The 12,821-nt window shown below is 40.9% G+C and overlaps 1 protein-coding gene across 7 annotated transcripts in view; it reads right to left on the bottom strand.

The window, feature by feature from the left end:
* The window catches only part of sgsm2 (small G protein signaling modulator 2), a 70,766-nt gene extending 60,014 nt beyond the window's left edge, over positions 1–10,752 (bottom strand). For 3 of the 7 annotated variants that reach the window (XM_074639974.1, XM_074639978.1, XM_074639975.1), the window contains exons 1-2: positions 10,538–10,751; positions 254–329 (exon numbers count right to left, since the gene is read on the bottom strand). In XM_074639974.1, the coding sequence (XP_074496075.1) occupies positions 254–329; positions 10,538–10,597 (136 nt within the window). In that variant the 5' untranslated portion in view covers positions 10,598–10,751. Of the gene's footprint in view, positions 1–253; positions 330–10,537 lie in introns of all 7 variants that reach the window. The other 4 variants (XM_074639980.1, XM_074639979.1, XM_074639981.1 and 1 more) reach the window with 2 other exon arrangements.
* Between the last annotated feature and the right edge of the window lie 2,069 nt (positions 10,753–12,821).

Here is a 12,821-nt window from a genome sequence, read left to right as displayed (position 1 = left end):
TATTAACTTTCCATTGATGCAGCAGCATAGTCAGAGGCACAGTGACGTCAAGCAGTGTCCTTGACGGAAAAGCAGCACCCAGTCACCTGCTGAGGAGTTCAACAAGTGAATGTGTGTGTGTGTGTGTGTGTGTGTGTGTGTGTGCAAGACAGAAAGCGGAAGAGAAGGAGACAATGTGTGTCTGCGTGTGTGTGTGTGTGTGTGCGTGTGTGCGTGTGTGTGTGTCCAGAGAAAAAGAGAAGAGCGTACTTACTGCACAGAGCGATGATGTGGCTGCTGTCTTCGTGGACAAATTTCTTAGTCACGGCTTCCTCCATAATCTGCTTCACCTGCACACAAAAGAGTCACAGTTTGTTACTGTGCCTGGAATAATCGTCATCGTCTGTACCTTAGCGACCATTATTGCTTCCCTGTACAGGAAAAGCTGTAGTCATCATCATTATCACAGTCAGTTATATACATCATACATAAGAAGATAAAAGACATCATCGTACATGACCACTAGGGCGTCATCCTCCAGTGAGCATGAATATATTCACAACACATGTCATGGAAACCTGACCATTATTGCTCCACATACCATGTCATGGACCAAGGACACATGCTAAACTGAAGTGGTGCAAGATGAAATGTCAAGTGTGACACAATGATTTATATTATTGAACAATGAATATCCACAGCAAACTGTTGTGTTGTGCTGTGTGTGTGTGTGTGTGTTTGAGAACCATTGGCTTAATGGAACCTTATCTTTCTCCTTCATTGACAAAAATTGGCTGAAAATATCCCCCCAAAATGGGCATGTGTTCAACTCAGAGAGCATTTGTTATTACTGCCAATAAGCACAGCTGCCAATGCTACCAAATTAGTTGTACTTGGTTATCTTGGTGTGGAAAGCTTTTTTCCTTTGTACGGCAACTACCTGATTACAAAAACAGAAATATAAAAGGAATATGCAGTCTCCTCTTAACGTTGTGACAGCTATTAATAACAGCTCCGACAGTCTCGCCAAAACATCCGCACCACTGACCTCCAATTAATACCACGACATCCCGGAAACATTCAAATGAGTCTTTCTGCTGCTATCTATTGTGTCTCTGGGGAGGAGAGCCTGAGTGAGTTCAACAACACCGAGTCAGTCTGGTGTTCGCTTGTCTAAGTTCACTCTCTCCGAAGAATTAATTGTCGTCAGTAATTAATCCGGGACCTGTCTGACACCTCGGTCTTGTTTGGGTCCAATTGATAAACAGGAAGAATTGTTTTGCTCGGTTGTGTGATAATAAAGCTCAGTATCGCAAGGTTCAAACTTTTTCCCTGTATTACGGAGGTGGTAGAGCTGTCATGTCTGAGGGATGGAGCTTCATCATCCTCGTCACCAAGATGAGGTTCAGTCTTCATCAAGTCCCCGAAATCAGGACGAATCACCCATTTTGTGAAGCCATGACATACAGCGTCATAAGGAACACTGGTGTCCACCTTGTTCTCTCACTGGTTTCCTCTACTGCTGTTGTGACTACAACCAACAAGTTCTCAAAGCTTAATGACAACATGTTTAACCACAGAAACTCAAATCAGGAACTAAAATCACATTCCTGTTTGCCTTTCCTTCGCATCTGAACAACTGTGAAGATTAGGAATGCAGTCATCCAACTTTTTTCTCTTCTAATAATTATTTCAGTACCTCAAATGATCTCATCTGCCGACACCAAGTACCGATCTGGTAGCAGGGCTCTCTTTTTTCGCAGATCTGACAGAAATGGTCGCACTCTGGAGGCCTACTACGATACCTGTGGTACTGTAGAGAAACGTCAGGTTTTCAGAATGTTGCCATCGACTTGGTACCGAAGTGTCGGTTCTTGTGACATCCCTAATCCCTACCATCTCCATGGGTGCTGTTTTACTGTTTATCTGGCCCTGCCCTCTGATCTGCCTGCAGACCTCAATAGAGTGGGCTATTATAAAGGTAATTGAATTGAAGTGGCTCGCCATTTGTTATTCCTGAGTCTGATTATTCATACGATGTTACACAGCCGGCAACACCAATTCTGCACTCTGTCAACTGCAAACTGAATTTCACATCAGACAGTTATTCGTACACTAGTGACAATATGAAAAACAGAAATCAGCTATAGAGAGATAATGATAAGATCAAATGGTCTTCTGGGTCAATCTGTAACTGAGAACTGGTAGGCGCTTAATAATAGAACTCAATGAACCATTTCAAGGATCAATCTCTATTTCAGCTGTAAATCTTTATCATTTCTCTCAATGCACAATGCATGTATTTAGGAGCTGTATCTTGGACAGTATTCACAGACCCAGGAAAATGAAAATTACATTATGAAATGTAAAATTTATACCTATCCTACATTATAAAACTGCTTGAAAATGGAATTTATGTCACCTAGAGTGCTGTGTGCCCACAGATCTGGTCAAACTGGCTGTTTACCATTCCTGTCTCAACATACCAGACACCCACGCACACCAAGAACTGCCTCCGCATGGTTAAAAAAAAAAAAGCTTTGATAAGGAAAATCAAATCAAAATGTATTTGAAGGTTAGAGCGCCTACCACGGAGAGTTCTTCATTAACAAATATTCTTAATATTACTGATCTGTGATTACACCGAGAGAAACTGTACCTTTAAACAAATAACCTGGATGTCAAACTACCACACACCAACCAATGTTAAATGCTACACTCTGCTCTAGTATTTCAACTTAAGATCAACATGGCTAGAGACCTAGCCCCCACCAACTACTACAACGGTAATGGAAGATGTACAAACACACACATATATTCTTGCTTTTCATTCTGTATTGTAATGCTCTCATACGGAGCTGCTGACTGACCACATTCTCTGCAGAGATTTGAAAATAAATCCATATATTTACCTACAGCTATAAGTCTACCCAATGAATCAGAGTAAAGTGATACACAGCGGCCAGTCAGAGGGGTCGATACCTTCACCTGAGAGTGAGTGATTGATTGTGTGTTTGGTAAGTAGTGGTAGTTTAATTAGTGCTGGCTCTCGGGGATTACATTTGGTTTAAAGTTTGGTATGCACCTCAATGCATGATTAAGTATAATAAGAGGAATTAGTATTAGAATATGGGTTTATTAATATGCTGTACACTGAAACAGGGCTCCAAACTAACTTTTACATTGGTTGCACTGGTGCGCCTAACTTTTTGATTTTTGATCGCATTTTGGCACCGCAATAATACACTTTAAGCGTTTTGGCAGTTCCTATAGGCCTACAGTAGAGATGTCAACATACCAGACATTTAGTAGTTGATACCAATACCAATGAAATTCCATGATTCTCTACCAATGCAATACCAAGGAAAAAATAAAGTAAAACAATAAATCCCATGTATTTCAACATCCACTCCTTTATTACTGTTGTTATACTGGTTTTTGTTAGGAAGTTAAACATGTCATAATTCTCTCTTTATTATCTATTTTATATTGCTGTGAAAATATCTCCTTCAAACAACTGGATTTATCCAATATGTATAGATATAGATATTGGATAAATCCCGTTGTATATGTATATATATATATATATATATATATATACACAGTATATAGCATATCATTGAATTTAATAGATTGGCCCCATTGTCACCGATACCTGATCCAGCTATTTGAGCCAGTATCAGCTCAATATCCGATCCGGTATCGTTATCAGTGCATCCATAGTCGCAAAATGTTCATACCTATCATATCTGCAAAACATTTACTGACAATGTATTTCCTTTGTTTTGTATGGTTATGTTTAGCAACTCAATGCACTCGGTTAAGGAAATACAGTTGCCGCCACCGAGGTTGGTAGGATTATTTAAGGATGCGGAGGCCAATTCATATAATATATATACATATAGCTGTCGGCTTTAATGTGCTCAATATGAAGTTCAGAGCATTTGCATTGCCTCCATGTCGCTCTCAACATGGAGACAGCTGAGCCTGCAGCTAATGGTGCTAACAACAGCAATAGGTCTTACAGAGCTAACAGTGTTAACCTGAGGGGGAACCGAAGGGTGCATGATACACTTCTGCGACGACGCCGTGGGTCAGGACAGCGTTATCAGCTGTAACCGCCGTATGAGAGCAGTGCAGAGCGGCGGCCGTGAGCTAGCCAGTGGGGCACGCTCACATGCACTAAAAGCCCAGAGAAGATCTGATTTCAACACACACAGAGGAAGAGAGACTTCATTCTCTGCTCAGGTAGACATTAGTCCTCTATATCTTTACATAGACAATAGTAGATGATGATATATTAATGCTCTGAATATCATATGGAGAACCTTTAAAATGTGCTGTCTGGGAATTCAGGTTATCGCATTAACCTTTGTTGTTACATTAAGAATTGTACTGCTCGTCTTTTCTAACCGTAACAAAAAAATTGGATTTAAGAGACTGATCGACCCGTCACTGGTCATGGCCAATCAGCTGACAACCGGCCAGTTTTGAACGATGCATCCATAAAAAAAAACTTGCATTTCAAACTAATAAAGACCTAGTGCCACATTAAAACCTCTAACATCATCGTTAGACCTCTGCTTAGGTTGAAGTTGGGCAAAGCTGGGATGGAGATTATAACGTCAGCAGACTCCATGTGCTGTTTTTTTTCCACAACAGACAATTGGACTTGTCTTAGAAGGAAGTGGAGTAGGAAGTACAGAAATACTGATAACATTAACGATGGCTTCAGTGGACCCTGAAACCGGAGCAGCTAAATGGAATTCAGCAAGCATTATGTTTTATCACAGTTTTTCAGTTCTTCTGTGACATGTCAAAATGTCTTCTGTGAAAAAGGCCTATGACAAAGATGAGGTGCAGAACAGGCGCAACAAAGCTAACAACCACAGTCTGTACTGTACCATCCTTCAATCACCAGCACTATGTTTGGCATTTTTGCTAATTATTGAAATGATTAATCAATTACCAAGTTGCTAATTATTTTTCTCAGTTGATTAATTGAGTAATTGTTTCAGCTATAACTGAGAGTAAATGAGCTCAAACCTTTCTGTACAGTATCATCACTCACTATTACTAAAATGTGTCAACGTTGCTCTCTGTGCATTTTGTGTATGGATATCGTGGTCCTGCCTGTGTGTGCTGTGTGCTGTGGTGCATTCCCTTCCTCTTAGTCTGTGGAGCTGCAATAGAATATGGTTCCATCCTAATCAGCTATTGTCAGGCCACAGCAGAGACACAGTCATTAATGAGGTAATTATTCATGCCCTAGTCGGGTTGGTTGATGAGGAGGATGTCTGCGAGCTGCGAGCTGCTGCGGTGCTGCTGCAGTGATATCGGACTCTGAAGGACGAGTTAGTGGAATCAATCTGTCTTTACTCGTCTTGTATGCTTGTGGACCTGCTGCAGTTTCCACACAAAAAAATTGGAACTCCTAAAATTTACAGATACTGCAACCCTGCAATCATTTCCTCGCCTTAAAAGTGCCATATCCTGTGTCGAATCAATTTCTCCACTTTTCCCGTCGAGAAAATAGAGCACAACTTAACGTTTAACCTCAGAGTACAGAATATATCAAGTGGATATCAATGCAGTTTAGAGAGCTGGCTCATAAAATAAGATGGTGGCAGGAAGAACTGATTCTGTCCTGGAGGAGGTGTGGGTCTGAGGGGGAAGTTATCCAACACTCTCCTGCATAATGAAAGAACATTTCTTCATGAAAGAGGCAACTTAATGCTGTTTAGCTGCGAGTTGCAATATGGCAACCAAGGCAGCTCTCTGTAGTAAGCAAAGGAAATAGTATTAGAAAAATGGAAGCCTGTGGAATCGGCTTCCAACACCCTGGCCAGAGTATTGATGTTGAATGGACCAGAATAGATTTACTGAGCTACAAAACTACTTTCTATAACTCAGACCAGCTGTAAAATGGTTGCCTTAAGTTATGGCCCTTTCAGACACAACGCACAGAAACTCATTATTTCCAATGGCTGGCGCCGCACTACGATGGCTTAATTTCACCGCCGTGTCAAATACCTAGAAACAAGGCAGCCAGCCACACTGTAACAAATTTCACCGCAAAATAACAGTAAAATGCTGGCAGCAGGGACGCCAGCATTTTACTGTTGTTTTAGAAAGGAGATATATAAATGCATGTCCATTTACCATACAGTATACCATCTGTATGCCTCACTGTGTTGAAGTGACTGGGATCATTCATTTGTGTAAGGCAACATCAGGCTGGACTCAAACATTGCTCTCCTAACTTTTTAAAACAAAATGTAACAAATAAGTACGTAAGGGATAATGTACAGCGAGCCGGTCATTGTTGTGAAAGACTCCCCCGACAGGGGACAGGGTCTCTCATCGCCCTGAAGGGGATTCTTTCACAACAATGACCCACTAGCTGTATATTATCCCGCTTATTACAGGGCTACTTACTGAAGAAATCAATATTTTGACACAAAAACGGTCCGACATTAGAGCTGCGCCCATAGCAACGGTCTGTTATACATAGCATAAAGAAATAACAGACCGTACAATGCCGTGATTGACAAATCAGAATTGAGTATTCAACAACACCGTGTAATAAATAGATATAAATGTAGTGAATTGTCATTTATTATTAAAATAATAAAGCATACACCAACAACTTGGTAAAAAAGTCTTCAAAAATTAACAGGAATTATAATGTAAGTGTAAACCTTTATAAAGCACCTTCAAATTGGTCCAAACTTAAACAGGAATTAAAATTCCAGTATATAATGTATATGGTGTATAAACATAGAATTGAATTGAATAGATCGGCCCCATTTTCACCGATACCCAATCCGATCCAGTATCGGTGCATCCCTAGTCTTTTCATCTGCCAAGAATAACCAGATCTGCATTAAAAAATCCCAACAAAACAGCATCTCTGGAGAACAAACTGTACCCACCGAATGTATGTGGATGTATAGATACAAAGCTTGTATCCATCTTAAACAGCATAGTGAGCACTAGGCCTTTGAAAGACAATATGAGCCCTTGGATGGATTATTTTGCTCGTAGTTTGGAGGCGGTTTACTTTATCTTCACATCATGCTCTTCGTCTTCACTCACTTATTTCTTCCACCTTTGTCTCTACTGCCATTGAAAATGAATGTGATAGTGATTTTCCGGCACTATGAGCACGGCCTTGCATCCCAGTCAATTCAATTCCATCCTGTCAGTTTTACATACCGACACCAGGATCCCTTCAGGTCTATGCAGTCTCTCAATCATCTGTCATTATCACATTTGTCATAGAGCTGTGGGCATATGACACTTATACACCTTACAAAAGCAGTAATTCTGCTTTCTTTTATACCCTCTTGTGTCTGACTGACAACTCAATTGTAGTGCATCAAGTCAGATGTCTGAGGCCCGGGGATTCACATTGTTCAATAAACTGCAATAAAGAAAAGACAGGATAAAAGAGCTATTACTAAAACAGAACATCCTAAAACTGACAGTGGACAGAGACTACGGTCAGATCTTTAAAACTGCAATAAGCAGCTCCTACTGGATAGAGATTGTGTTCTCTAATTTGACTTTTTAATTTTGATTCGTCACTGATTGCCTGAAAATCTTTAAGGAAATAAATTGATACTGAGGATTCTCAATACGTGGGAATGGGATCCTATAAAACATTGATTACAGCTTCAGTAGTTCTTCAGAGCAGAATATTCTCTTCTTGTCCGTATACTAACATAAACCTTTCATCTTTGCATGGACATCCTCTAAATGGAGAACAGCTGTGCGCAAAAACAAAAGGATGGTGATGGTAGCAGGTACAGAAAGGCACTTTTGGTTTTCTGTACAAGAGACCACCTGACAGGGCCGCCTCACTGCTGCGATATTAATCGCCAACTGATGCAATTTAACTTCTTAGGGAGCTGCTACAGCTTTCAGTTGCCAAGCAATACTGAGATAGCTGAGTGCTGCTTAAAGAGACAGGGAGCTTTAAACCAGGAGCTAGTGGGCTTTGTACAAACCAGTCTCTCTCAGGCCAGTCTGCTATGCTTTAAAAAGTCAGAAGGCATTGACTAGCATCTCAAGGATGAACTATGGCCAATCACACCATTGATTTTTAGACACAGAGAATACAATATCTGCTATCGGCAAAATGGTGCATTTGTTAACAAAATACTACATTTGCAAAAACATCAGATCAATATGGTTCAAAATCGATCTCAGCCTAAAACCCAATTAGCTACGTTGGTTCTGGGCGTATCCGATGTATTGAGTCATATTTCAGTGTCTTCAAAAAAACGCAATCTGAGCTCAACCAAGGCCGTTCTGAAAAGAAAAATGGCAAAGGTATATCACAACATCTGAGAATCCCCATGCCACTTCAACAATATAACGCTACGGAGACCTTCCAAAACATCCCACAGTTTTTTTTTAATGTTAACAACCAGGAAACATTAAGAATTGATGGTAACGGAGCACAAAGTCAAAATGACCGGAGGTGTGTTTGAAGACGCAGCTCGGAGCGCCAACACACAGCTGCGGATGGCACAGTGACCCAAGAATGCAACGTTCCTCCTTATTTCCCTGACGGTCTGAGTTTAGGAGACACATCCCCACCGCCTGCAGACATCCCTCCGGATGTCTGCAGGCTGAAGCTATTTTCAGCCTTACAAACGTTGTGATGATTCAATAATTTAAGTCCCAAACCCGTGGGTGACTGTGGGATGGCTGGAGGAGGACGGGGAAGTATTTAACCTAGATATTCAAACTGAATCCTCACAGTATGTACTCTGCAGTTTTTATAAATGAATATAGTGTTGGCTCTTAACATGACAAAAATTAACCAAAATCTTTCATGCTTAATGCAATGTTCAGGCTAATGTTGCTGTTTCCTGTTGCTTTCACATTTGAACTTCTTCTACGGACTGTACTGAGTGACTGAAGTTTTACCACAGTTGACTCTCACAATGAACAACAGTAAAACAACATTACAGTATGACAAATATGGAATAGGCACTGATCATTGGTTTTGTACTCGGACTCAACCCAAATATAACATTAGCATTTAAAATAAATATTTAATGGTCTGTCACTATGTCAGTGAATTTAAACTACTGCTTGCTATCTGAGGATATATATATATAGAGAGTGTGTGTGTGTGTGTGTGTGTGTGTGTGTGTGCGTGTGTGCGTATACAGCCTCTGCTGTTTTCTTACAGTCATTGAGCTACCTGATGAATAAAGTCTCATCATTTTCCTTTTTGTTTTTACCGTTGTATCGAATTGGGTATCGAGAATCGTGGAAATTCCCTGGTATTGGTATCGACTACTAGATTTCTGGTATCGTGACATCCCTGGATTTAAGTGGGGTTGACTACAACTTTGTCTGACGAACAATCAAAAATAAATCCCTGCCGATAGGTCGCTTGGCAATGAGCAGCATTTATCAGCTCTAAAAAGAGGTTGAACGTTCACTCCGGGTGAACCTTCCAAGCAACATACGACTCCAAAGATCGAATGCAGACGCATCCACGGAACAAAAGAGCAAACCGGTTTAAAATGCCAAGAGGAAGACGTATGGCAAAGAGGAAGACTGCATCGACCCTAAAGGACCAAAGGACAGGCTGACAGGTGGATCACTGACATAATGCACACACCACATATTGACTTCTACTCTCTAAAACCACCATCCTAGTTTGTACAGTGCATATATATATATATATAAATATATATATATGACTGTCAGATAGATTTAGATATTTTTAGCTTGACCTTTCATTTGCCATTATAATGATGGAAACGACATGCTCACTGTCGCTCAGACTGAGGTATATAGGCAGTGAGCCACACCTTGTCACATTCAGTCTTTGATTTACACTGACGTTTCAGAGCAGGAAAATGTTTCTTAGTCGTATAGCTTTCGGTGAAGTCGGTGAAGGCAGCATGCAGCATACAATGGGGAATCGGTAGAGAGAAGTTAAAGCAGTAATGATTTATCCCTCACTGGAGAGACATGAGACATTCATCACCAGGAACAAAAAGCCTGTAGCTTGCTGGTGGAGACCCACACACACAGCAATACAAGCTGTGCTGAGAGCTGGAACACTTGAGGTCAGACAGACCAGGCTTTGTGCCTGCAGGGCTATATATATATATATAGCTCATTAATGGATGCAATTGTAGTTTTATAATAAATTAGATTGGATTTTATGCAAATATCACATGCATAGGAGATGAAAAGAAATATATTTTTCATCTTTCAATTGAAACTTTTGCATGGTAACGTATGAATATGAGCCTAGAAAGGTATTATAGCAATAAAAAAAATACCTTACAATCAGTGCATATATATACTCTTTAGGTAGGACCACACATAAGATGTAAGTCCATGCAATGATGTAGGAATATCTGCCTTAAAACCCTGGAAGCAGGTCCAGTTAAGCTTTAAGCTTAGGGTCCATTTATTCAGCTTCAGTTTGCTCAACTTCAAATAGAATTCAGTCGTGATTTAGATGTGAATATTGACATTAAATATCATGAGCAGCTCGACAGACACAGACAGCTCCTACCTCTCGTTTCACGTTCCATAATAATTTCTCTTTGTGGTCTTCCTCCGTGGAGCCCTCCATGTCTCTCTGTGGTGTAGACACGACACAGGTCTGTCCTCACTGTCTCTCTGTCCGTCCTCTGTCTCCTCGGCCTTTCAACAGCCTCTTCTGCCTCTTTTTATTCCTCTGGTTTCCTTCTTCCTTCAGCTCAGCTGGACTCTGACGCAGCCGAGCAGCCTGGCGGTGACGTCACAGGATCCGCCCCCCCCCCCCCGCAGTCTGACCAATCAGGAGCATCCAGACCCCCCAGCCAGCCTGCAGCCTCTCAGCATCAGCACCCCAACCTGTAGAGCCCCATCTTTACAGCATCTTCTTTGTCTCCTTATGTTGGCTGATGGTTTGGAGAGGTTTGGGTTTGTCATAGTTCTATATTGAGCTGCTGGAGGAAACAGGCATTACATTAATGAGCTCATTAAAATGCAGCTTCTCTAATGACTTCATTCAGAAGCCTGGCACACAATAGCACCAACACAGACTCACACACACACACACACACACACAGCCGTGTACTTCTATTTTTAGTGAGGACCCTCATTGACGTAATGCATTCCCTAGCCCCTTACCCTAACCGTAACCATCACAACTAAATGCCTGACCCCAACCCTTACACTAATCCTAACCTAAACCTAATTCTAACCTGGACCTTAAAACCAAGTTTGAACTCTCAAACAGGCCTTTGAAGGTCCGTCTAAAAAGAGAGGACCGGCCAAAATGTCCTCACTTTCCAAAAATGTCCTCACTCTGAAGGTCTAAAACTCAAATTGGTCCTCACAAAGATAGCTGTACAAGAACACACACACAAACACACGCACGTTGACCATTCTCAGTGCTGATTGCCAGGTTGGCCTGCTGCAAAATATATGACGTCACAGCAACATGATAATGGTGAGCCCCGTGTCATTAGACCTCGTGCTTGTGCCTCCATGTGGGCTGGGGCTGCACCTGCACCCATCAGTAGCCTCATGTTACCTGCAGAGCTTCATCTAACAATGTTCCATGTTTAACTCTACAGGGCCAATAAACACCTTGGTTGGTTGGCTTGTTTGTTTGTTTGTTTGACTATGTGGTCGATGAGGTTATTATGGTTATATGAGGTTATTATGGTGTGGCGACCCCTGCTGTCGCCTATATAGTAGGGTTCCTGTTAACCTGCGAGCAGGACCTTCTGGGAACACTTGGGCCTAGGGTTCCCAGCCTATAAATCCTAGGCTCATGAGTCATTCTCTCTCTCTCTCTCTCTCTCTCTCTGTCCCTCTCTCTCTCTTTTTCCCCACAGACACCATCACTGGGCATGTGGCGTTCTAAGGTTCTCCTTGGTTAATCTTTTTGCTTGTTTTATACATTTTACAACATGCACATACCATTTACACTCTCCATGCACACCTTACACTACTGATATATTCACACTCCATACCTTTTGATCCTTTTGTTCTGCTTTATTTACTCTACCTTTGTTAAATAAATTAATTGATTTAATCGTTAACCACGGTGTGTCTCCCTATTTGTCATGGCCTTGAGCGCCAGGTTGTGACAATGGTTATATGAGGTTATTATTCTAAAACTGCAAACTAAAACTGAAATAAGCAGTGAAAAATATTGTCGTAAACTGAGATTAAGTTTAAAAAAAGATATCCTTTAAGAAAAACTAAACTGAAACAACAAGTAAAAATAAAATAAAACTGAATGTTAATTCATTTCCCTTTTTGTTGTTTAGCTCTAATATCTCGCTACAGGAAAAAGGAGGCAGCATGAATTTCCATCAACACTGGTGACTTTGAACCACAGAGACTGAAGGGACTTAACGTTCCAGGAGGTGGTGCTGTGCTGCAACAGCTTCACAATGAGTCCCTGTTGTTTATCACATGCAGTCTAGTCTTGTAGAATTAAATAACAAGAGAATGATTTAAATACTGGAGTAGATTAAATGCCATTTAACCACCAAGCTATTGAGCTCAGGTCTGATGTTAACCAACTGGGGTCGGGATGAAATTGCATTTTCTTCTGAGTGTGGTAGAGAAAGAGGATCACAGATTTAAACATGGCCATTCCCAAGGTTTTTACAATACACCTCTGTCTGTGTTTGATGCAGTAAACTACAGTCCACTATTCTACACTAATCCAACTGTGCATACAGTACAATAATATCTGGTTAGTTTTTTAATAAACCTGACGATGACCTGAAATCTATTACAACTGTGTCTACATTTAAAAACAAAGTGAAAACATCTGTATTAGTAACAGTCTG

Source organism: Sebastes fasciatus, chromosome 7 (assembly GCF_043250625.1).
Source record: "Sebastes fasciatus isolate fSebFas1 chromosome 7, fSebFas1.pri, whole genome shotgun sequence".
NCBI classification, from domain to species: domain Eukaryota; kingdom Metazoa; phylum Chordata; class Actinopteri; order Perciformes; family Sebastidae; genus Sebastes; species Sebastes fasciatus.
Note: the sequence above shows the minus strand (reverse complement) of the source record. Positions and strands in the feature narration are given on the sequence as shown.